We start from the raw sequence: 26,133 nt of genomic DNA, 5'->3' as shown, positions 1-26,133 counted from the left end.
GTGAGTTAGAATGAAACAATAGAATGAAACAGTGAGTTAGAATGAAACAGTGAGTTAGAATGAAACAGTGAGTTAGAATGAAACAGTGAGTTAGAATGAAACAGTGAGTTAGAATGAAACAGTGAGTTAGAATGAAACAGTGCGTTAGAATGAAACAGTGAGTTAGAATGAAACAGTGAGTTAGAATGAAACAGTGAGTTAGAATGAAACAGTGAGTTAGAATGAAACAGTGAGTTAGAATGAAACAGTGTGTTAGAATGAAACAGTGAGTTAGAATGAAACAGTGCGTTAGAATGAAACAGTGCGTTAGAATGAAACAGTGAGTTAGAATGAAACAGTGAGTTAGAATGAAACAGTGAGTTAGAATGAAACAGTGAGTTAGAATGAAACAGTGAGTTAGAATGAAACAGTGAGTTAGAATGAAACAGTGAGTTAGAATGAAACAGTGAGTTAGAATGAAACAGTGAGTTAGAATGAAACAGTGCGTTAGAATGAAACAGTGAGTTAGAATGAAACAGTGAGTTAGAATGAAACAGTGAGTTAGAATGAAACAGTGAGTTAGAATGAAACAGTGAGTTAGAATGAAACAGTGAGTTAGAATGAAACAGTGAGTTAGAATGAAACAGTGAGTTAGAATGAAACAGTGAGTTAGAATGAAACAGTGCGTTAGAATGAAACAGTGAGTTAGAATGAAACAGTGAGTTAGAATGAAACAGTGAGTTAGAATGAAACAGTGAGTTAGAATGAAACAGTGAGTTAGAATGAAACAGTGAGTTAGAATGAAACAGTGAGTTAGAATGAAACAGTGAGTTAGAATGAAACAGTGAGTTAGAATGAAACAGTGCGTTAGTGAAACAGTGAGTTAGAATGAAACAGTGAGTGAAACAGTGAGTTAGAATGAAACAGTGAGTTAGAATGAAACAGTGAGTTAGAATGAAACAGTGAGTTAGAATGAAACAGTGCGTTAGAATGAAACAGTGAGTTAGAATGAAACAGTGAGTTAGAATGAAACAGTGAGTTAGAATGAAACAGTGAGTTAGAATGAAACAGTGAGTTAGAATGAAACAGTGAGTTAGAATGAAACAGTGAGTTAGAATGAAACAGTGAAACAGTGAGTTAGAATGAAACAGTGAGTTAGAATGAAACAGTGAGTTAGAATGAAACAGTGAGTTAGAATGAATGAAACAGTGAGTTAGAATGAAACAGTGAGTTAGAATGAAACAGTGAGTTAGAATGAAACAGTGTGTTAGAATGAAACAGTGAGTTAGAATGAAACAGTGAGTTAGAATGAAAACAGTGAGTTAGAATGAAACAGTGAGTTAGAATGAAACAGTGAGTTAGAATGAAACAGTGAGTTAGAATGAAACAGTGAGTTAGAATGAAACAGTGAGTTAGAATGAAACAGTGAGTTAGAATGAAACAGTGAGTTAGAATGAAACAGTGAGTTAGAATGAAACAGTGAGTTAGAATGAAACAGTTAGAATGAAACAGTGAGTTAGAATGAAACAGTGAGTTAGAATGAAACAGTGAGTTAGAATGAAACAGTGAGTTAGAATGAAACAGTGAGTTAGAATGAAACAGTGAGTTAGAATGAAACAGTGAGTTAGAATGAAACAGTGAGTTAGAATGAAACATGAAAACAGTGAGTTAGAATGAAACATAGAATGAAAGTTAGAATGAAACAGTGAGTTAGAATGAAACAGTGAGTTAGAATGAAACAGTGAGTTAGAATGAAACAGTGAGTTGAATGAAACAGTGAGTTAGAATGAAACAGTTAGAATGAAACAGTGAGTTAGAATGAAACAGTGAGTTAGAATGAAACAGTGAGTTAGAATGAAACAGTGAGTTAGAATGAAACAGTGTTAGAATGAAACAGTGAGTTAGAATGAAACAGTGAGTTAGAATGAAACAGTGAGTTAGAATGAAACAGTGAGTTAGAATGAAACAGTGAGTTAGAATGAAACAGTGAGTTAGAATGAAACAGTGAGTTATGAAACATGAAACAGTGAGTTAGAATGAAACAGTGAGTTAGAATGAAACAGTGAGTTAGAATGAAACAGTGAGTTAGAATGAAACAGTGCGTTAGAATGAAACAGTGAGTTAGAATGAAACAGTGAGTTAGAATGAAACAGTGAGTTAGAATGAAACAGTGAGTTAGAATGAAACAGTGAGTTAGAATGAAACAGTGCGTTAGAATGAAACAGTGAGTTAGAATGAAACAGTGCGTTAGAATGAAACAGTGAGTTAGAATGAAACAGTGAGTTAGAATGAAACAGTGAGTTAGAATGAAACAGTGAGTTAGAATGAAACAGTGAGTTAGAATGAAACAGTGCGTTAGAATGAAACAGTGAGTTAGAATGAAACAGTGAGTTAGAATGAAACAGTGAGTTAGAATGAAACAGTGAGTTAGAATGAAACAGTGAGTTAGAATGAAACAGTGAAACAGTTAGAATGAAACAGTGAGTTAGAATGAAACAGTGAGTTAGAATGAAACAGTGAGTTATGAAACAAGTTGAATGAAACAGAATGAAACAGTGAGTTAGAATGAAACAGTGAGTTAGAATGAAACAGTGAGTTAGAATGAAACAGTGAGTTAGAATGAAACAGTGCGTTAGAATGAAACAGTGAGTTAGAATGAAACAGTGAGTTAGAATGAAACAGTGAGTTAGAATGAAACAGTGAGTTAGAATGAAACAGTGAGTTAGAATGAAACAGTGAGTTAGAATGAAACAGTTAGAATGAAACAGTGAGTTAGAATGAAACACGTTAGAATGAAACAGTGAGTTAGAATGAAAAGTGAGTTAGAATGAAACAGTGAGTTAGAATGAAACAGTGAGTTAGAATGAAACAGTGCGTTAGAATGAAACAGTGAGTTAGAATGAAACAGTGAGTTTAGAATGAAACAGTGAGTTAGAATGAAACAGTGAGTTAGAATGAAACAGTGAGTTAGAATGAAACAGTGAGTTAGAATGAAACACGTTAGAATGAAACAGTGAGTTAGAATGAAACAGTGTTAGAATTAGTTAGAATGAAACAGTGAGTTAGAATGAAACAGTGAGTTAGAATGAAACAGTGAGTTGAATGAAACAGTGAGTTAGAATGAAACAGTGAGTTAGAATGAAACAGAATGCGTTAGAATGAAACAGTGAGTTAGAATGAAACAGTGAGTTAGAATGAAACAGTGAAACAGTGAGTTAGTTAGAATGAAACAGTGAGTTAGAATGAAACAGAATGAAACAGTTAGAATGAAACAGTGAGTTAGAATGAAACAGTGAGTTAGAATGAAACAGTGAGTTAGAATGAAACAGTGAGTTAGAATGAAACAGTGAGTTAGAATGAAACAGTGAGTTAGAATGAAACAGTGAGTTAGAATTGAAAACAAGACAAGTTAGAATGAACAGTGAGTTAGATGAAACGTGGACTGAAACACCGTTAGAATGAAACAGTGCGTTAGAATGAAACAGTGAGTTAGAATGAAACAGTGAGTTAGAATGAAACAGGAGTTAGAATGAAACAAGACAAAGGAACTGATCGTGGACTACCGGAAAAGGCGGGCCGAACAGGCCCCCATTAACATCGACGGGGCTGGAGTGGAGCGGGTCGAGAGTTTCAAGTTCCTTGGTGTCCAAATCAACAATGAACTATCATGGTCCAAACATACCAAGACAGTCGTAAAGAGGACACGACAAAACCTTTTCCCCCCTCAGGAGACTGAAAAGATTTGGCATGAGTCCCTAGATCCTCAAAAGGTTCTACAACTGCACCATCGAGAGCATCCTGACAGGTTGAATCACCGCCTGGTATGGTAACTGCTCGGCATCTGACGGTAAGGCGCTACAGAGGGTAGTGCAAACGGCCCAATACATCACTGGGGCCAAGCTTCCTGCCATCCAGGACCTCTACAATAGGCAGTGTCAGAGGAAAGCCCATAAAATTGTCAGAGACTCCAGTCACTCAAGGTATAGACTGTTTTCTTTGCTACCGCAGAGCAACCGATACCGGAGCGCCAAGTCCAAGGACCAAAAGGCTCCTCAACAGCATTCTACTCTCATCTTCTAGCCAATAGACTCCTGAACAATTCATTAAAATCGCCACCGGACAATTTACATTGACCCCCTCTTGTACACTGCTGGTACTCGCTGTTTATTTGTTGCCTATGCATAGTCACTTCACCCCCACCTACATGTACAGATTACCCTAATTCTCCTGTACCCCTGCACATCGACTCGGTACCGGTGCCCCCTGTATGTAGCCTCGTTATTCTTATTCTTATTGTGTGACTTCTTATTTTAACCTACTTGGTAAATATTTTCTTCTTCTTGAACTGCACTGTTGGTTAAGGGCTTGTAAGTAAGAGTTTCACGGTAAAGTCCACACTTGTTGTGTTCGGCGCGTTTGACTAATAAAGTTTGATTTGAAATAAACAATCCTAAGTAAGCCTATGTACTTTCAGCTCTTATCTTTTCAACTACTATCAGCTATATAATAAAATCTCAATTTACCCGCCCTATAACTAAATGAATCCACTACCATACATTATGGATACCTCTGGTGATTCAAATAAAAACAGACTTCACTTTGAATAGAAATGACAGCAACACGCATATCCAACAAAGTCTCTAGAAACTCTGGTGCCAAGAATAGTTTTCCACAATCTGTCTTCGAATGACTAAAAATGACATTAACACCAAGATGTGTATATGAATGTCCTTAAAAGGAAACTTCAACGCTAGACAGTATTTGATGTATTTTTCCAGGCTCCCTATGTAATTATGAGAGGTGTTTCAGTCTCCCTATGTAATTATGAGTGATGAGAGGTGTTTCAATCTCCCTATGTAATTATGAGTGATGAGAGGTGTTTCAGTCTCCCTACATAATGATGAGAGGTGTTTCAGTCTCCCTACATAATGATGAGAGGCGTTTCAGTCTCCCTACATAATGATGAGAGGTGTTTCAGTCTCCCTACATAATGATGAGAGGTGTTTCAGTCTCCCTACATAATGATGAGAGGTGTTTCAGTCTCCCTACATAATTATGAGAGGTGTTTCAGTCTCCCTACATAATGATGAGAGGTGTTTCAGTCTCCCTACATAATGATGGGAGGTGTTTCAGTCTCCCTACATAATTATGAGAGGTGTTTCAGTCTCCCTACATAATGATGAGAGGTGTTTCAGTCTCCCTACATAATGATGAGAGGTGTTTCAGTCTCCCTACATAATGATGAGAGGTGTTTCAGTCTCCCTACATAATGATGAGAGGTGTTTCAGTTTCTCTACATAATAATGAGAGGTGTTTCATTCTCCCTACATAATTATGAGTGATGAGAGGTGTTTCAGTCTCCCTACATAAATATGAGAGGTGTTTCAGTCTCCCTACATAATGATGAGTGATGAGAGGTGTTTCAGTCTCCCTACATAATGATGAGTGATGAGAGGTGTTTCAGTCTCCCTACATAATTATGAGTGATGAGAGGTGTTTCACTCTCCCTACATAATTATGAGTTATGAGAGGTGTTCTAGTCTCCCTACATAATTATGAGAGGTGTTTCAGTCCCCCTACATAATTATGAGTGATGAGAGGTGTTTCAGTCTCCCTATGTAATTATGAGTGATGAGAGGTGTTTCAGTCTCCCTATGTAATTATGAGTGATGAGAGGTGTTTCAGTCTCCCTATGTAATTATGAGTGATGAGAGGTGTTTCAGTCTCCCTACATAATGATGAGTGATGAGAGGTGTTTCAGTCTCCCTACATAATGATGAGTGATGAGAGGTGTTTCAGTCTCCCTACATAATGATGAGTGATGAGAGGTGTTTCAGTCTCCCTACATAATTATGAGTTATGAGAGGTGTTTCAGTCTCCCTATGTAATTATGAGTGATGAGAGGTGTTTCAGTCTCCCTACATAATTATGAGTGATGAGGGGTGTTTCAGTCTCCCTACATAATGATGAGAGGTGTTTCAGTCTCCCTACATAATGATGAGTGATGAGAGGTGTTTCAGTCTCCCTACATAATTATGAGTGATGAGAGGTGTTTCAGTCCCCCTACATAATTATGAGTGATGAGAGGTGTTTCAGTCTCCCTACATAATTATGAGTTATGAGAGGTGTTTCAGTCTCCCTATGTAATTATGAGTGATGAGAGGTGTTTCAGTCTCCCTACATAATTATGAGTGATGAGGGGTGTTTCAGTCTCCCTACATAATGATGAGAGGTGTTTCAGTCTCCCTACATAATGATGAGAGGTGTTTCAGTCTCCCTATGTAATTATGAGTGATGAGAGGTGTTTCAGTTTCCCTACATGAGAGTGACAAGGGGTGTTTCAGTCTCCCTACATAATGATGAGAGGTGTTTCAGTCTCCCTACATGAGAGTGACAAGGGGTGTTTCAGTCTCCCTACATAATGATGAGAGGTGTTTCAGTCTCCCTACATAATGATGAGAGGTGTTTCAGTCTCCCTACATAATGATGAGAGGTGTTTCAGTCTCCCTACATAATTATGAGAGGTCTTTCAGTCTCCCTATGTAATTATGAGAGGTGTTTCAGTCTCCCTACATGAGAGTGACGAGAGGTGTTCCAGTCTCCCTACATGAGAGTGACGAGAGGTGTTTCAGTCTCCCTACATGAGAGTGACGAGAGGTGTTTCAGTCTCCCTACATGAGAGTGACAAGGGGTGTTTCAGTCTCCCTACATAATGATGAGAGGTGTTTCAGTCTCCCTACATAATGATGAGAGGTGTTTCAGTCTCCCTATATAATGATGAGAGGTGTTTCAGTCTCCCTATATAATGATGAGAGGTGTTTCAGTCTCCCAATGTAATTATGAGAGGTGTTTCAGTCTCCCTACATGAGAGTGACGAGAGGTGTTCCAGACACAATTATGCACTATAGCTGTATTGTTTCGCATCGGGAGAGTTCAACCAATGACGTCATTGGTTGATTGAGCCTGCTGTCTGATCTAAAAAAATATATATGTTTGTCATGTTTTGTAACAATTGTTGTGGTCTTTGTGTTTCGCCCGATCACGCCAGCAGCGAGTCGATATTGTTGTCCCTGTTCAATGGAGTCATTGGGACTTGCCTCAACAATGTTCCTATCTGCCAAGCACATTGCAGGATATCTAGGTTGACTCATATTTCCTGGTTTTGTAAAGACTAAAGCCTGATGGCAGCCGTACTATCTTGTTCAAACCCTTGAAGGCAGGCTTTTCCCAAAAACGGGGGAGGTACTAGTTAACAGGTTCATGTAAGCTATTTTACCATCGCCGTGTCTACCCGAGACGGCTAAATAATTACAATGGTTGTTTCTTTGAATTCCTCTTTCCAAGAACAGGTGGACGACAGCATTTATTTTTACGTTTCCATAGGAACATACAGTCCTATTTATTTGAGCTGGAATACACAGAATAACTGTTGAGGCAGCGAGAAAAATAACTGCGAGACCAGCAAGCAGCGGCAGCAGCCTAGACCAGCAAGCAGCAGCCTAGACCAGCAAGCAGCAGCCTAGACCAGCAAGCAGCAGCCTAGACCAGCAAGCAGAAGCCTAGACCAGCAAGCAGCAGCCTAGACCAGCAAGCAGCGACAGCAGCCTAGAACAGCAAGCAGCGACAGCAGCCTAGACCAGCAAGCAGCGACAGCAGTCTAGACCAGCAAGCAGCGGCAGCAGCCTAGACCAGCAAGCAGCGGCAGCAGCCTAGACCAGCAAGCAGCGACAGCAGCCTAGACCAGCAAGCAGCGGCAGCAGCCTAGACCAGCAAGCAGCGGCAGCAGCCTAGACCAGCAAGCAGCGACAGCAGCCTAGACCAGCAAGCAGCAGCCTAGACCAGCAAGCAGTGGCAGCAGCCTAGACTAGCAAGCAGCAGCCTAGACCAGCAAGCAGTGGCAGCAGCCTAGACCAGCAAGCAGTGGCAGCAGCCTAGACCAGCAAGCAGCGACAGCAGCCTAGACCAGCAAGCAGCAGCCTAGACCAGCAAGCAGCAGCCTAGACCAGCAAGCAGCGGCAGAAGCCTAGACCAGCAAGCAGCGGCAGCAGCCTAGACCAGCAAGCAGCGGCAGCAGTCTAGACCAGCAAGCAGCGGCAGCAGCCTAGACCAGCAAGCAGCGACAGCAGCCTAGACCAGCAAGCAGCGGCAGCAGCCTAGACAAGCAAGCAGCGACAGCAGCCTAGACCAGCAAGCAGCGGCAGCAGCCTAGACCAGCAAGCAGCGGCAGCAGCCTAGACCAGCAAGCAGCGACGGCAGTCTAGACCAGCAAGCAGCAGCCTAGACCAGCAAGCAGCAGCCTAGACCAGCAAGCAGCGGCAGCAGCTAGACCAGCAAGCAGCGGCAGCAGCCTAGACCAGCAAGCAGCGACAGCAGCCTAGACCAGCAAGCAGCGGCAGCAGCCTAGACCAGCAAGCAGCGGCAGCAGCCTAGACCAGCAAGCAGCGACAGCAGCCTAGACCAGCAAGCAGCAGCCTAGACCAGCAAGCAGTGGCAGCAGCCTAGACTAGCAAGCAGCAGCCTAGACCAGCAAGCAGTGGCAGCAGCCTAGACCAGCAAGCAGTGGCAGCAGCCTAGACCAGCAAGCAGCGACAGCAGCCTAGACCAGCAAGCAGCAGCCTAGACCAGCAAGCAGCAGCCTAGACCAGCAAGCAGCGGCAGAAGCCTAGACCAGCAAGCAGCGGCAGCAGCCTAGACCAGCAAGCAGCGGCAGCAGTCTAGACCAGCAAGCAGCGGCAGCAGCCTAGACCAGCAAGCAGCGGCAGCAGCCTAGACAAGCAAGCAGCGACAGCAGCCTAGACCAGCAAGCAGCGGCAGCAGCCTAGACCAGCAAGCAGCGGCAGCAGCCTAGACCAGCAAGCAGCGACGGCAGTCTAGACCAGCAAGCAGCAGCCTAGACCAGCAAGCAGCAGCCTAGACCAGCAAGCAGCAGCCTAGACCAGCAAGCAGCGGCAGAAGCCTAGACCAGCAAGCAGCGGCAGCAGCCTAGACCAGCAAGCAGCGGCAGCAGTCTAGACCAGCAAGCAGCGGCAGCAGCCTAGACCAGCAAGCAGCGACAGCAGCCTAGACCAGCAAGCAGCGGCAGCAGCCTAGACAAGCAAGCAGCGACAGCAGCCTAGACCAGCAAGCAGCGGCAGCAGCCTAGACCAGCAAGCAGCGGCAGCAGCCTAGACCAGCAAGCAGCGACGGCAGTCTAGACCAGCAAGCAGCAGCCTAGACCAGCAAGCAGCAGCCTAGACCAGCAAGCAGCGGCAGCAGCCTAGACCAGCAAGCAGCGGCAGCAGCCTAGACCAGCAAGCAGCGACAGCAGCCTAGACCAGCAAGCAGCGGCAGCAGCCTAGACCAGCAAGCAGCGGCAGCAGCCTAGACCAGCAAGCAGCGACAGCAGCCTAGACCAGCAAGCAGCAGCCTAGACCAGCAAGCAGTGGCAGCAGCCTAGACTAGCAAGCAGCAGCCTAGACCAGCAAGCAGTGGCAGCAGCCTAGACCAGCAAGCAGTGGCAGCAGCCTAGACCAGCAAGCAGCGACAGCAGCCTAGACCAGCAAGCAGCAGCCTAGACCAGCAAGCAGCAGCCTAGACCAGCAAGCAGCGGCAGAAGCCTAGACCAGCAAGCAGCGGCAGCAGCCTAGACCAGCAAGCAGCGGCAGCAGTCTAGACCAGCAAGCAGCGGCAGCAGCCTAGACCAGCAAGCAGCGACAGCAGCCTAGACCAGCAAGCAGCGGCAGCAGCCTAGACAAGCAAGCAGCGACAGCAGCCTAGACCAGCAAGCAGCGGCAGCAGCCTAGACCAGCAAGCAGCGGCAGCAGCCTAGACCAGCAAGCAGCGACGGCAGTCTAGACCAGCAAGCAGCAGCCTAGACCAGCAAGCAGCAGCCTAGACCAGCAAGCAGCGGCAGAAGCCTAGACCAGCAAGCAGCGGCAGCAGCCTAGACCAGCAAGCAGCGGCAGCAGTCTAGACCAGCAAGCAGTGGCAGCAGCCTAGACCAGCAAGCAGCGACAGCAGCCTAGACCAGCAAGCAGCGACAGCAGCCTAGACCAGCTGGACCAGGACTCAGGAGGACAAATAACAAACGAGTAAAGTTGTTTTGCTGTCGGAAGCTAGCTAGCAATATAAGCACACTTACATTTGATTTTTTATTTTTTTACATGAGGCAGTGTTGTTCAGTACAGTACAATTTGGTGATTGAATAGTAAGTACCATTACAAGGCAAGCTAGCCATGTTTATCTAGGATGACTCATATTAGTCTTGGAGTAGCTATACCTGTGTGTTGTAGCTAACTAGCTAGCTAACATGTGTTTGTGAGATGACTCATATTAGTCTTGGAGTAGCTATACCTGTGTGTTGTAGCTAACTAGCTATGCTGCTACGGTAGGACAGTACACAACGATTGCCCATGAATGTGTAATAGCATTTTGGTCTTTCTCTCACACACAAAACCGCTTGGATACAAGTAAGTTGATGACTTTCAAGAGGCGATGTGAAAAGTCCCATAACAACTCTTGTATCAAAGTGAACACCTCACTGCACCACCCAAACACATCATATACAAGTATTCCCTTTGTAGAAATGTAGTATTTATTAGAAGCGTTAGTAGCATATTTTCCTTCTACTGTATATATATATATATACACAATGCCCCATCAATAATGGGATGTTGTGATGGGATATACAGTGGGGCAAAAAAGTATTTAGTCAGCCACCAATTGTGCAAGTTCTCCCACTTAAAAAGATGAGAGAGGCCTGTAATTTTCATCATAGGTACACTTCAACTATGAAAGCATTTCAAGGTCCTGGAGTGGCCTAGCCAGTCTCCAGATCTCAACCCTATAGAAAATCTTGGGAGGGAGTTGAAAGTCCGTGTTGCCCAGCAACAGCCCCAAAACATCACTGCTCTAGAGGAGATCTGCATGGAGGAATGGGCCAAAATACCAGCAACAGTGTGTGAAAACCTTGTGAAGACTTACAGAAAACGTTTGACCTCTGTCATTGCCAACAAAGGGTATATAACAAAGTATTGAGATAAACTTTTGTTATTGACCAAATACTTATTTTCCACCATAATTTGCAAATAAATTCATTAAAAATCCTACAATCTGATTTTCTGGATTTTTTTTCTCATTTTGTCTGTCATAGTTGAAGTGTACTGATGATGAAAATTACAGGCCTCTCTAATCTTTTTAAGTGGGAGAACTTGCACAATTGGTGGCTGACTAAATACTTTTTTGCCCTACTGCAGATGGGCTATGTACAGGTGCAGTGATCTGTGAGCTGCTCTGACAGCTGGTGCTTAAAGCTAGTCAGGGAGATATGAGTCTCCAGCTTCAGAGATTTTTGCAGTTGGTTCCAGTCATTGGCAGCAGAGAACTGGAAGGAAAGACGACCAAAGGAGGAATTGGCTTTGGAGGTGACCAGTGAGATATACCTGCTGGAGCGTGTACTGCGAGTGGGTGCTGCTATGGTGACCAGTGAGCTGAGATAAGGCGGGGCTTTACCTAGCAGAGACTTGTAGATAACCTGTAGCCAGTGGGTTTTGCAACGAGTATGAAGCGAGGGCCAACCAACGAGAGCAAACAGGTTGCAATGGTGGGTAGTGTATGGGGCTTTGTTGACAAAACGGATGGCACTGTGATAGACTGCATCCAGTTTGTTGAGTAGAGTGTTGGAGGCTATTTTATAGATGACATCACCGAAGTCGAGTATCGGTAGGATGGTCAGTTTTACAAGGGTATGTTTGGCAGCATGAGTGAAGGATGCTTTGTTGTGAAATAGGAAGCCAATTATAGATTTAATTTTGGATTGGAGATGCTTAATGTGAGTCTGGAAGGAGAGTTTACAGTCTAACCAGACACCCAGGTATTTGTAGTTGTCCACGTATTCTAAGTCAGAGCCGTCCAGAGTAGTGATGCTGGACAGGCGAGCAGGTGCGGGCAGTGATCGGTTGAATAGCATGCATTTAGTTTTCCCTGCGTTTAAGAGCAGTTTGAGGCCACGGAAGGAGAGTTGTATGGCATTGAAGCTCGTCTGGAGGTTAGTTAACACAGTGTCCAAAGAGCGGCCAGAAGTATACAGAATGGTGTTGTCTGCGTAGAGGTGGATCAGAGAATCACCAGCAGCAAGAGCAACATCATTGATGTATACATAGAAGAGAGTCGACCCGAGGATTGAACCCTGTGGCACCCCCATAGAGACAGCCAGAGGTCCGGACAGCAGGCCCTCCGATTTGACACACTGAACTCTATCAGAGAAGTAGTTGGTAAACCAGGCGAGGCAATCATTTGAGAAACCAAGGCTGTCGAGTATGCCAATAACAATGTGGTGATTGACAGAGTCGAAAGCCATGGCAGGTCGATGAATACGGCTGCACAGTAATGTCTCTTATCGATGGCGGTTATGATGTCGTTTAGGACCTTGAGCGTGGCTGAGGTGCACCCATGACCAGCTCTGAAACCAGATTGCATAGCGGAGAAGGTACGGTGGGATTCGAAATGGTCGGTAATCTGTTTGTTAACTTGGCTTTCGAAGACCTTAGAAAGACAGGGTAGGATAGATATAGGTCTGTAGCAGTTTGGGTCTAGAGTGTTCTATGATATGTAGATAATAACTAGATAGGTATAAACAATATGGTAGCAGCTCCACCCTGTCCTATGATATGTTGAGAATAACTGGCTGTGTATAAACAATATGGTAGCAGCTCCACCCTGTCCTATGATATGTTGAGAATAACTGACTGTGTATAAACAATATGGTAGCAGCTCCGCCTTGCCCTCTGATAGTGGGATTGTTTTTGCATATTGCCTTTACCTATCAAATCCTTTCTATACTGAACAAAAATATAACACAACATGTAATGTTTCGGTCCCATGTTTCACAAGCAGAAATAAAAGATTGCAGAAATGTTCCATATGCACAAAACGCTTCTTTCTCACAAATTTGGTGAATACATTTGTTCACATCCCTGTTAGTGAGCATTTTTTCATTTGCTAAGTTAATCCATCCACCTGACAGGTGGGCCTATCGAGAACCTGATTAAACATTACACAGGTGCACCTTGTGCTGGGGACAATAAAAGGCCACTCTAAAATGTACAGTTTTGTCAGACAACATAATTCCACAGATGGCTCAAGTTTTAAAAGAACGTGCAATTGGAATGCTGACTGCAGGGATGTCCACCCGAGCTGTTGCCAGATAATTTAATTTTAATTTCTCTACCTTAAGAGAGAAATAAAGTGGATAGGGCTAGGGGTTGTTTCTAGATGGGGGATAGGGCTAGGGGTTGTTTCTGGACGGGGTATGGGGGATATGGGTGATAGGGGTTGTTTCTAGATGGGGGATAGGGGATAGGGCAAGGGGTTGTTTCTGGACAGGGAATGGGGGATATGGGTGATAGGGGTTGTTTCTGGACAGGGGATAGGGGATAGGGCAAGGGGTTGTTTCTGGACAGTGAATGGGGGATATGGCTAGGGGTTATTTCTGGATGGGGGATGGGGGTTAGAGCTAGGGATTGTTTCTGGACAGGGGATGTGGGATAGGGCTAGGGGTTGTTTCTGGACAGGGGATGGGGGATAGGGGTTGTTTCTGGACAGGGGATGGGGATAGGGGTTGTTTCTGGACGGGGGATGGGGGATAGGGGTTGTTTCTGGACAGGGGATGGGGGATAGGGGTTGTTTCTGGACAGGGGACAGGGGATAGGGGTTGTTTCTGAACAGGGGATGGGGGATAGGGGTTGTTTCTGGACAGGGGATGGGGGATAGGGATTGTTTCTGGACAGGGGACAGGGGATAGGGGTTGTTTCTGAACAGGGGATGGGGGATATGGGTTGTTTCTGGACAGGGGACAGGGGTTGTTTCTGAACAGGGGATGGGGGATAGGGGTTGTTTCTGGACAGGGGACAGGGGATAGGGGTTGTTTCTGAACAGGGGATGGGGGATAGGGGTTGTTTCTGGACAGGGGATGGGGGATAGGGGTTGTTTCTGGACAGGGGATGGGAGATAGGGGTTGTTTCTGGACAGGGGATGGGGGATAGGGGTTGTTTCTGGACAGGGGATGGGGGATAGGGATTGTTTCTGGACAGGGGATGGGGGATAGGGGTTGTTTCTGAACAGGGGATGGGGATAGGGGTTGTTTCTGAACAGGGGATGGGGGATGGGGGATAGGGGTTGTTTCTGGACAGGGGATGGGGGATAGGGGTTGTTTCTGGACAGGGGATGGGGGTTGTTTCTGGACAGGGGATAGGGGTTGTTTCTGGACAGGGGATGGGGGTTGTTTCTGGACAGGGGATAGGGGTTGTTTCTGGACAGGGGATGGGGGTTGTTTCTGGACAGGGGATAGGGGTTGTTTCTGGACAGGGGATGGGGGTTGTTTCTGGACAGGGGACCACCCTATTATTTTCACCAATCAAGGGGATCAGTGGTCATGGAGAAGAAGAAGAGGAAAGGAAATCATGTAAGACTACTTGGACGTAGGAAAAGTGTTGCACTGCTGTTTTCCACTGCGCCATTTTCCAGGACATTTATGCAGAGGCATAGTCTAACGAGGAGATGACTTTTAATAGCAGTTATTAAACAGAGCAATTCAGACGGCCATTTGACCTTCAGCCCCCTGATTGAAGATGTATTATTCTCTATGACATCAATCCTGCGGTCAACTACTTGATTAGTGGATGTGCCCGAGTGCGTAAGAGAACCCTCTTCTTATTGACAATCGACCAAATGTGACCTTTGAAATGAATTAATTTCCGGGGTAACTTATTAACATTAATGCTGAAATTCATGCATTTGTATTAACGACATTGTCCCCTGCCACATCTATCATAATTTCAAAAGCAGCCGTGTGTGACAAAGAGCTGGCTCTGCAAGGCGTGGATCTGCAGTAACCGACCCAGCTGTTGTCGTCAAACTCGTTCATATTATGATGGACTGGGCTTCAGGCCTTCTGGCTTCCTCTCCACACACCTACACTGAACAAAAAAAATGAAACGCAACATGTAAAGTATTGGCCTCATGTTTCATGAGCTGAAATAAAAGAAACCAGACGTGTTCCATTCGCACAATAAAGCTTATTTTGTACAAATGTGTTTCCATCGCTGTTAGTGAGCATTTCTCCACTGCCGAGATAATCCATCCACCTGACAGGTGCGGCATATCAAGAAGCTGATTAAACAGCACGATCATTACGCAGGTGCACCTTGTGCCGGGGGACAATAAAATGTTATATTTCAATTGACAGATTTCCTTATATGAACTGTAACTCAGTAAAATCTTTGAAATTGTTGCATGTTGTGTTTATATTTTTTCGTTCAGTATATATCCTGCTGCATCATACCATCCAGAGGTGGGTTCAAATACTATTTGAAATCTTTCAAACAGTTAGAGAATTTGCTCTAGCAAATGCTGTCTGTAGTGAGTGGGGTTTAGGGACAATTCTATTGGTTCCATTGTGCCAGGAAATCTCAATCAAGCAACGCAAAATTATTATTTTAGATAGTATTTGAACCCAGGTCTGCCATATATAATACACACATAGGCAGCTGTATCCTCGACATGACACCTGACATCAACACGCAGAGGCTCGCCTCAATTCTGAGCCCGAAAACCGCAATGGGGACAAACAGGGCATGAAAGATGCTGTTGAGAAAATGGGGAGAAAAACGCTCTTGAGATGTATGATGCCTAACATCATGACAATACGTATACATTACACCAAGATCCTCTGCACGTGTCGGTCCCTGAGGTTTTACCAACCTCGATTTGTTCTTCCAGAGCTCTAACAGACTGTTTACATCGCCTTGGTAACTCCTGAGGCAGTCGCCACATCAAGCGCTCGACGCACGCCAGCTTGAACTGGCTCCATTGCATCTATCTCAAATTGTCCCCTCTAGGCATTGGTTTCGATAGTGTTTCTTTGTCCTCCCCCCCTCTAAATGAACCCCTAAAATAACCTATTTTATGTTTTAACCTATATGTGATATTAAAGACAGGGAAGTGCCAATTGAGTGTTAAACGTTCTCTTTTCACTTCCTTTCTGTCACAAGGCATGACTCTTTCAACAAACTAGTTTCTAATGCCACTACAGTTGGAAGGCTGAGTGAATCCGACCTGACAGTATTGCATAAATCCGAGGCCCTCAATTTAAAGTTGCTTTGAGGAAAATGTCCACAAATCCACTCGCAGTATTAAGACTTGGCAGTAGGTAGCGCCACTTCTGAGAGGTTTATTACGGGGTGTCCTCCTTCACACTTTGCTGAGTTGCGTCAACTGCGGCTGCCAAAACGATATCTGAGGCGTCACAGAGCCACGTACTATAATAGGTGACAATCTTGACTTAGGTACGTAAAATTTACTTTTTTTTCGCGTGAAACGTTCAGGGATTATTAGAGTTGGGTGTTTTGCGAAATTTGTATTCATTTAAATAAATATTTAGCAGAGAGGTGAAAACATTTCTGTAGGCCTAGTTGTATTGGAAAATAGTTCATGACGATTCAAACAGAACTACAGAACTACTTCTCAGATTTGCTGCCTGTGGAGAAATGGATTTATATCAAGGCAATTTGAAGTGCGTCTCTATACTGCATTCAACTACTAATCTCACCATTAATCTGTCTTCTTGAAAGTGTTCGACAACAAAAGGAAATGTTTTCCTTTGAAATCCAAGTATCAATATATTTTCCCTCGATTAACATCACAGAGGGCTAAGAAACTAGAACAGGGGAAATGATTCATATGGACGTACTTTACGAGACGATCAAACAAAGGAGACTGAACCTTCTTCAAATCTAGGAGGAGTTGAGACTGAACCTTCTTCAGATCTAGGAGGAGTTGAAACTGAACCTTCTTCAGATCTAGACAGAAGATTCTTCAAATCTAGGAGGAGTTGAAACTGAACCTTTTTCAAATCTAGGAGGAGTTGAAACTGAACCTTCTTCAAATCTAAACTGAACCTTTTTCAAATCTAAACTGAACCTTTTTCAAATCTAGGAGGAGTTGAGACTGAACCTTCTTCAAATCTAGGAGGAGTTGAGACTGAACCTTCTTCAAATCTAGGAGGAGTTGAAACTGAACCTTTTTCAAATCTAGACTGAAGATTCTTCAAATCTAGGAGGAGTTGAGACTGAACCTTCTTCAAATCTAGGAGGAGTTGAGACTGAACCTTCTTCAAATCTAGGAGGAGTTGAAACTGAACCTTTTTCAAATCTAGGAGGAGTTGAGACTGAACCTTCTTCAAATCTAGGAGGAGTTGAAACTGAACCTTCTTCAAATCTAGACTGAACCTTTTTCAAATCTAGGAGGAGTTGAAACTGAACCTTTTTCAAATCTAGACTGAAGATTCTTCAAATCTAGGAGGAGTTGAGACTGAACCTTCTTCAAATCTAGACTGAAGATTCTTCAAATCTAGGAGGAGTTGAGACTGAACCTTTTTCAAATCTAGGAGGAGTTGAGACTGAACCTTTTTCAAATCTAGGAGGAGTTGAAACTGAACCTTCTTCAAATCTAGGAGGAGTTGAAACTGAACCTTTTTCAAATCTAGACTGAAGATTCTTCAAATCTAGACTGAAGATTCTTCAAATCTAGGAGGAGTTGAGACTGAACCTTTTTCAAATCTAGGAGGAGTTGAGACTGAACCGTTTTCAAATCTAGGAGGAGTTGAAACTGAACCTTTTTCAAATCTAGGAGGAGTTGAGACTGAACCTTCTTCAAATCTAGGAGGAGTTGAAACTGAACCTTTTTCAAATCTAGGAGGAGTTGAAACTGAACCTTTTTCAAATCTAGGAGGAGTTGAAACTGAACCTTCTTCAAATCTAGGAGGAGTTGAAACTGAACCTTTTTCAAATCTAGACTGAAGATTCTTCAAATCTAGGAGGAGTTGAAACTGAACCTTTTTCAAATCTAGGAGGAGTTGAAACTGAACCTTCTTCAAATCTAGGAGGAGTTGAGACTGAACCTTCTTCAAATCTAGGAGGAGTTGAGACTGAACCTTCTTCAAATCTAGGAGGAGTTGAAACTGAACCTTCTTCAAATCTAGGAGGAGTTGAGACTGAACCTTCTTCAAATCTAGGAGGAGTTGAGACTGAACCTTCTTCAAATCTAGGAGGAGTTGAGACTGAACCTTCTTCAAATCTAGGAGGAGTTGAGACTGAACCTTTTTCAAATCTAGGAGGAGTTGAGACTGAACCTTCTTCAAATCTAGGAGGAGTTGAAACTGAACCTTCTTCAAATCTAGGAGGAGTTGAAACTGAACCTTTTTCAAATCTAGGAGGAGTTGAAACTGAACCTTTTTCAAATCTAGACTGAAGATTCTTCAAATCTAGGAGGAGTTGAAACTGAACCTTCTTCAAATCTAGGAGGAGTTGAGACTGAAGATTCTTCAAATCTAGGAGGAGTTGAGACTGAACCTTTTTCAAATCTAGACTGAAGATTCTTCAAATCTAGGAGGAGTTGAGACTGAACCTTTTTCAAATTTTGGAGGAGTTGAAACTGAACCTTCTTCAAATCAACAAGGAGGACTTGAGTTATTATGAACAGTATCTAAAGAGTAAACTGAGCTGAATTGAGTGTCTGTGTGTGAGAGTATGTGTGAGTGGAGTGTGTGTGTGTGACTGTGAGAGAGAAAGAGAGTATGTATGTGTGTATGCGAGAGAAAGCGAGTGGGGGGAGATAGAGAGAGAGAGAATGTGTGGGGTTCTGTGTCTCAATCAGCTTTTGTCATTTCTGTCCTCCATTAGGGTTATCTAATACACTGAGCCACTCGTTCTGCTCCCATCATTGTCTCAGAATGATCCTCCACCAATGCTCTCGCACGAGTACGAAATGAATTCAATGTATTTAAATAATAACTATTAGTTATATTAAAGATAGGCAGTGTATGGGTTCCCAGAGCTCACTTTTACCGCCCCAGGCATTTCTCTCCAATATTGGCTGCTGTTCAGAACAAGAGAGAGAGCCACCTTGTGTTTAACAAGGGAGGTGGATGGGCCATCTAAACACAAGGGAGGTGGATGGGCCATCTAAACACAAGGGAGGTGGATGGGCCATCTAAACACAAGGGAGGTGGATGGGCCATTTAAACACAAGGGAGGTGGATGGGTCATCTAAACACAAGGGAGGTATATGGGCCATCTAAACACAAGGGAAGTATATGGGCCATCTAAACACAAGGGAGGTAGGTATATGGGCCATCTAAACACAAGGGAAGTATATGGGCCATCTAAACACAAGGGAGGTATATGGGCCATCTAACACAAGGGAGGTGAATGGGCCATCTAAACACAAGGGAAGGGGATGGGCCATTTAAACACAAGGGAGGTGGAAGAGCCATCTAAACACAAGGGAGGTATATGGGCCATTTAAACACAAGGGAAGTATATGGGCCATCTAAACACAAGGGAAGGGGATGGGCCATTTAAACACAAGGGAGGTGGAAGAGCCATCTAAACACAAGGGAGGTATATGGGCCATTTAAACACAAGGGAGGAGGACGGGCCATCTGAACACAAGGGAAGTGGATGGGCCATTTAAACACAAGGGAGGTGGATAAAGAGAAAGACTTCAACTGATGATCAAGAAGTGGGAGAGATGGAGAGATTCTTTCCATTATCGGAAAGGATTCGGAGCGCCGCTGTGGGTCCACGGGGGGCACGGGGGAGTGAGACGAGAGGGCCCGGGGTTTATGTGTCTATCAATGCCACGTCTTTTCAGGATCATGGTTCAAGGGAAAAGGAACGGGGAGACTGGTACGTCGCCTCGGGTGTTTGGCGGGTCGCTAAGGACCCTGAGCTAGTAGAGACTATGTTCTCTGGTGTCTAAAAGAGGGGGGGGGTGATGCTCTAGGCCCGGGGAAAGAGCGGCTACGGGGGTGTAGAGTGTGTGATTGAGAGAAGTAGGCCAACTGGACACACAACTTCTGTCTGGTGCTGTGGAACTGAGTTAAGACAATTCAAGCGGGGTACGTGAAGAAAACACGGACAGAGAGATAGAGAGGTCGAGTGGGGCTGCAAAAACAAACAAACAAACAAAGCTATTTGTTGTGTAAACAGGCCATGATGAATCCTGTAAACAGACCATGATGAATCCTGTAAACAGACCATGATGAATCCTGTAAACAGACCATGATGAATCCTGTAAACAGGCCATGATGAATCCTGTAAACAGACCATGATGAATCCAGTAAACAGGCCATGATGAATCCAGTAAACAGGCCATGATGAATCCTGTAAACAGACCATGATGAATCCTGTAAACAGGCCATGATGAATCCTGTAAACAGGCCATGATGAATCCTGTAAACAGGCCATGATGAATCCTGTAAACAGGCCATGATGAATCCTGTAAACAGGCCATGATGAATCCTGTAAACAGGCCATGATGAATCCTGTAAACAGGCCATGATGAATCCTGTAAACAGGCCATGATGAATCCTGTAAACAGACCATGATGAATACAGTAAACAGACCATGATGAATCCTGTAAACAGACCATGATGAATCCTGTAAACAGACCATGATGAATCCAGTAAACAGGCCATGATGAATCCTGTAAACAGACCATGATGAATCCTGTAAACAGGCCATGATGAATCCTGTAAACAGACCATGATGAATCCTGTAAACAGACCATGATGAATCCTGTAAACAGGCCATGATGAATCCTGTAAACAGACCATGATGAATCCTGTAAACAGGCCATGATGAATCCTGTAAACAGACCATGATGAATCCAGTAAACAGACCATGATGAATCCTGTAAACATGTATTACATGTAGAATATCAAAAGAAGAGAAGTTGCAGTAGCCAAGTCTGAAACATTATTTTCTAGTATTTTAGAATATAATTATTTTCACGGTAAATGCAGCAAAAGTGTGGACTTGGTAGTGTGAGAGGGATAGTGTGCACTTGGTATTGTGAGAGAGAATTGGTAACCACAGACTCCGAGAAGGCCCGGAACGTATTTGAAGCGAGATTTCAGATCATTTTTATTTTAATCTTTTAAAATTGCAACCACCCACAGGCTCAGAAGACTCCAGCTGGCAAGCAATTCTGAAGAGAACAGATTCTACACAGACTGGGGCCATAGGGAGACAGGCAGGGAAGTGAAAGAATCCGTACTGTTGATTAAATTTAGTTGATTTAGCCGCTTAGCTTCTCCTCCAGGGTGATTTACAGTTCTACAGAAGATATTTACCTGAGTTGGCTCAGGTTGACTAAGTCTCTACTAAGTCTTCAAGGTAGGAAGACCGACATGCAAACCTTAGGCTGTGTTATTTGTAATATTTTTTTCTATATTTTTTTTATAAATATCATCGTTATTTATACAGGTTAGTCTCACTGAGATAAACAATCAATTTTACAAGAGATACCTGGTCCAGAAGCACACCTAACATCATCTCTTAATACAATGAGGCTCTAGGGTCTATGGTCACCTTTAGTATGAAAAGACACTTTCAGTTGGATATTCATTGTACAGTATACGTCGGAATGTAGAATGTAGAATGTAGAATGTCCTTCTCCTTCCAACCTATTGACCATATCAATTATACTTTTTCAACAGACAGTTTCTTTACTGAGTGTTGGACTCAATGAATGCAGACAAGGAAGTATATCTGCTGGTCGAAGACATTAATAATTGTTCCATTCATTACTTTCACCGTTCCAAAGACCAGTTTTCTACGGAAGGTTTTTTACACTGTAATTGGTTTATAAGTTGCTGCCAACCAAAACATAATGCAACGATACAACATCAGAGGCCAGTTAAAGGTTAAAGTGTAAAGGTACTTACTCATAGACCTTCAGCTGGAAACATTGGTTGTGCAGGAATAGAAACTCTCTCTCTGATCCGTAGTCTATGGAAAGTTTCTCCCTTAGGTCCCTTTGGGGGGAGAAACAGTTTCAAGAGAAAGAAAATTACTCTTTAACATTTGACTTTCGATGAGTTATTGACAATAACTCTTTGCTTAAATGAAACGTGAGAAACGAGTCCCATGTATTCATTTGAGACACCTCGGAATGAATTTGATTAACACTGATATTAATCATATGTATCTCTATACATGGGACACACAAGGTTGATTTCTAGCAGTAGCATATTGAAACCAATTTATATTTTATTTTATTTATCCGTTATTTTACCAGGTAAGTTGACTGAGAACACGTTCTCATTTACAGCAACGACCTGGGGAATAGTTACAGGGGGAGAGGAGGGGGATGAATGAGCCAATTGTAAACTGGGGATTATTAGGTGACCCATGATGGTTTAAGGGCCAGATTGGGAATTTAGCCAGGACACCGGGGTTAACAGCCCTACTCTTACGATAAGTGCTATGGGATCGTTAATGACCTAAGAGAGTCATAACACCCGTTTAACGTCCCACCCGAAAGATGGCACCCCACACAGGGCACTGCCCTGGGGCATTGGGATATTTATTTTAGACCAGAGGAAACAGTGCCTCCTACTGGCCCTCCAACACCACTTCTAGCAGCATCTGGTCTTTCATCCAGGGACTGACCAGTACGAACCCTACTTAGCTTCAGAAACAAGCCAGCAGTGGTATGCAGGGTGGTATGCTGCTGGCAATAACATACAGTAAGTTAACATTATACCAAATATAAAAGACACTGATCAAAAGATCTGGCTCTTTAAAGAAAGAAACGTCTTGACTTCGTTTAGATCAAGAACCTCAGTGAGACTGGAACAAATGTGCCACTTGAGTAATGGACCGATTGCAATGTTGTTATAATTTCTGTCTCATTTAATTTCCGATTGATTATTCATGCAGTTTCATTTTAATGCAAAAAAATATATATATATATCTTAAAAGCATTGGCACCCTACCCACACCACAAAATCTAATTTGCTGAATTTACATGCCAGCTTCTGATAATATAATAATAATAATAATATAATAATAATAATAATAATAATAATATAATAATAATATATGCCAATTAGCAGACGCTTTTATCCAAAGCGACTTACAGTCATGTGTGCATACATTCTACGTATGGGTGGTCCCGGGAATCGAACCCACTACCCTGGCGTTACAAGCGCCATGCTCTACCAACTGTGCTACAGAAGGACCACAATAACATTTATATATATGATAATATCTGAGTCGTTTAAGCATTTAAGTAGCCTTTGCTGTTTCTTTAAAATACAATTTCAAACAAACTAATAAATAGGTGAAGAATAAGTCGTAACGAAAATAAATAATTTGACATTTATCCATCATCTCACACAAAATAAATAATTTGACATTTATCCATCATCTCACACAAAATAAATAATTTGACATGTATCCATCATCTCACACAAAATAAATAATTTGACATTTATCCATCATCTCACACAAAATAAATAATTTGACATTTATCCATCATCTCACACAAAATAAATAATTTGACATTTATCCATCATCTCACACAAAATAAATAATTTGACATTTATCCATCATCTCACACAAAATAAATAATTTGACATTTATCCATCATCTCACACAAAATAAATAATTTGACATTTATCCATCATCTCACACAAAATAAATAATTTGACATGTATCCATCATCTCACACAAAATAAATAATTTGACATTTATCCATCATCTCACACAAAATAAATAATTTGACATTTATCCATCATCTCACACAAAATAAATAATTTGACATTTATCCATCATCTCACACAAAATAAATCTTGGTCATTTGTTGCAAGTCAGTGACAAAATAGTTTTGCATTAAATTAAAAGGATAGGGCACACGAAGATGACACGCACACGAAGATGACACACACACGAAGATGACACGCACACGAAGATGACACGCACACGGCGATGACACGCACACGAAGATGACACGCACACGAAGATGACACGCACACGAAGATGACACGCACACGAAGATGACACACACACGAAGATGACACGCACACGAAGATGACACGCACACGAAGATGACACACACACGAAGATGACACACACACGAAGATGACACACACACGAAGATGACACGCACACAAAGATGACACGCACACGAAGATGACACACACACGAAGATGACACGCACACGAAGATGACACGCACACAAAGATGACACACACACGAAGATGACACACACACGAAGATGACACGCACACAAAGATGACACGCACACGAAGATGACACGCACACAAAGATGACACGCACACGAAGATGACACGCACACGAAGATGACACACACACGAAGATGACACGCACACAAAGATGACACGCACACGAAGATGACACGCACACGAAGATGACACGCACACGAAGATGACACGCACACGAAGATGACACGCACACGAAGATGACACACACACGAAGATGACACACACACGAAGATGACGTGCCCTTTCAGACCGTTTCGGTATTGCAATGTCACCAATTATCAGGCCGAAGCAGACTGGCATTCCCTCCCTAATCGAGGATACAGGAACGGAGCCCGTTATCTCTCACTTTGCAAAGGCTCCATTTCCATATATATGATACACAAATGCTAATGCATTTTGGTTGAGGCGGGTACTCTCTCTGGACTGATGCGGTGGAGTGGGGTCTCCCACTAAGGTCACAAAGGCAATTGTGTGTGTGTGTGTGTGTGTGTGTGTGTGTGTGTGTGTGTGTGTGTGTGTGTGTGTGTGTGTGTGTGTGTGTGTATATGTATGTGTGTGTGTGTGTGTGTGTGTGTGTGTGTGTGTGTGTGTGTGTGTGTGTGTGTGTGTGTGTGTGTGTGTGTGCGTGCGTGTGTGTGTGTATGTGTGTGTATGTATGTGTGTGTGTGTGTGTGTATGTATGTGTGTGTGTATGTGTGTGTGTGTGTGTGTGTGTGTGTGTGTGTGTGTGTGTGTGTGTGTGTGTGTGTGTGTGGTGTGTGTGTGTGTGTGTGTGTGTGTGTGTGTATGTATATGTGTGTGTGTGTGTGTGTGTGTGTGTGTGTGTGTGTGTGTGTGTGTGTGTGTGTGTGTGTATGTGTGTGTGTATGTGTGTGTATGTATGTGTGTGTGTGTGTGTGTGTGTGTGTGTGTGTGTGTGTGTGTGTGTGTGTGTGTGTGTGTGTGTGTGTGTGTGTGTGTGTGTGTGTGTGTGTGTGTGTGTGTGTGTGTGTGTGTGTGTGTGTGTGTGTGTGTGTGTGTGTGTGTGTGTGTGTGTGTGTGTGTGTGTGTGTGTGTGTGTGCACACTGCCATTCAGAAGTTTAGGGTTGTTTTTGTCCATTAAAATAACATCAAATTGATCAGAAATACAGTGTAGATATTGTTAATGTTGTAAATGACTATTGTAGCTGGAAACAGCTGATTTTGAATGGAATATCTACATAGGAGTACAGCGGCCCATTATCAGCAACCATCACTCCTGTGTTCCAATGGCACGCTGTGTTAGCTAATCCAAGTTTATCATTTTTAAAAGGCTAATTGATCATTAGAAAACCCTTTTGCAATTATGATAGCACAGCTGAAAACGGTTGTTCCTGATTAAAGAAGCAATACATCTGGCCTTCTTTAGACTCGTTTAGTATCTGGAGCATCAGTATTTGTGGGTTCAATTACTGGCCTCAAAATGGCTAGAAATAAACAACTTTCTTCTGAAACTTGTCAGTCTATTCTTGTTCTGATGAATGAAGGCTATTCCATGCGAGAAATTGCCAAGAAACTGAATATATCGAACAAGGTTGTGTACTACTCCCTTCACAGAACAGCGCAAACTGTCCCTAACCAGAATAGAAAGAGGAGTGGGAGGCCCCGGTGCACAACTGAGCAAGAGTACAAGAACGTTAGAGTGTCTAGTTTGAGAAACAGACGCCTCATAAGTCCTCAATAGCAGCTTCATTAAATAGTACCCGCAAAACACCAGTCTCCCGATTAAGATCGGCAAAATAACACAAACACTGGACAGATGAACTCTGCCTAGAAGGCCAGCATCCCAGAGTCACCTCCTCTCACTCCCAGTGGGTCAGAAGTTTACATACACTCAATTAGCATTTGGAAGCATTTAAATGGTTTAACTTCGGTTTCGGGTAGCCGTCCACAAGCTTCCCACAATAAGTTGGGTGAATTTTGACCCATTCCTCCTGACAGAGCTGGTGTAACTGAGTCAGGTGTGTAGGCCTCCTTGCTCGCACACACTTTTTCAGTTTTGCCCACACATTGAGGTCAGGGCTTT

At 43.2% G+C, this 26,133-nt stretch overlaps 1 protein-coding gene across 3 annotated transcripts in view; it reads right to left on the bottom strand.

Annotated features, from left to right (window-relative positions):
- LOC118371767 (glucosidase 2 subunit beta-like) overlaps positions 1–26,133 on the bottom strand; it is a 317,257-nt gene that overhangs the window by 127,800 nt on the left and 163,324 nt on the right. For 2 of the 3 annotated variants that reach the window (XM_052459258.1, XM_052459259.1), the window contains one exon: positions 21,746–21,835. In XM_052459258.1, coding sequence (XP_052315218.1) covers positions 21,746–21,835 — 90 coding nt within the window. Of the gene's footprint in view, positions 1–14,497; positions 14,934–21,745; positions 21,836–26,133 lie in introns of those variants that run through there. The other variant, XM_052459260.1, reaches the window with a different exon arrangement.

Source organism: Oncorhynchus keta, chromosome 13 (genome assembly GCF_023373465.1).
Source record: "Oncorhynchus keta strain PuntledgeMale-10-30-2019 chromosome 13, Oket_V2, whole genome shotgun sequence".
Classification (NCBI taxonomy): Eukaryota; Metazoa; Chordata; class Actinopteri; order Salmoniformes; family Salmonidae; genus Oncorhynchus; species Oncorhynchus keta.
The sequence above is the reverse complement of the archived record's forward strand: the minus strand, read 5'-3'. Positions and strand labels throughout refer to the sequence as shown.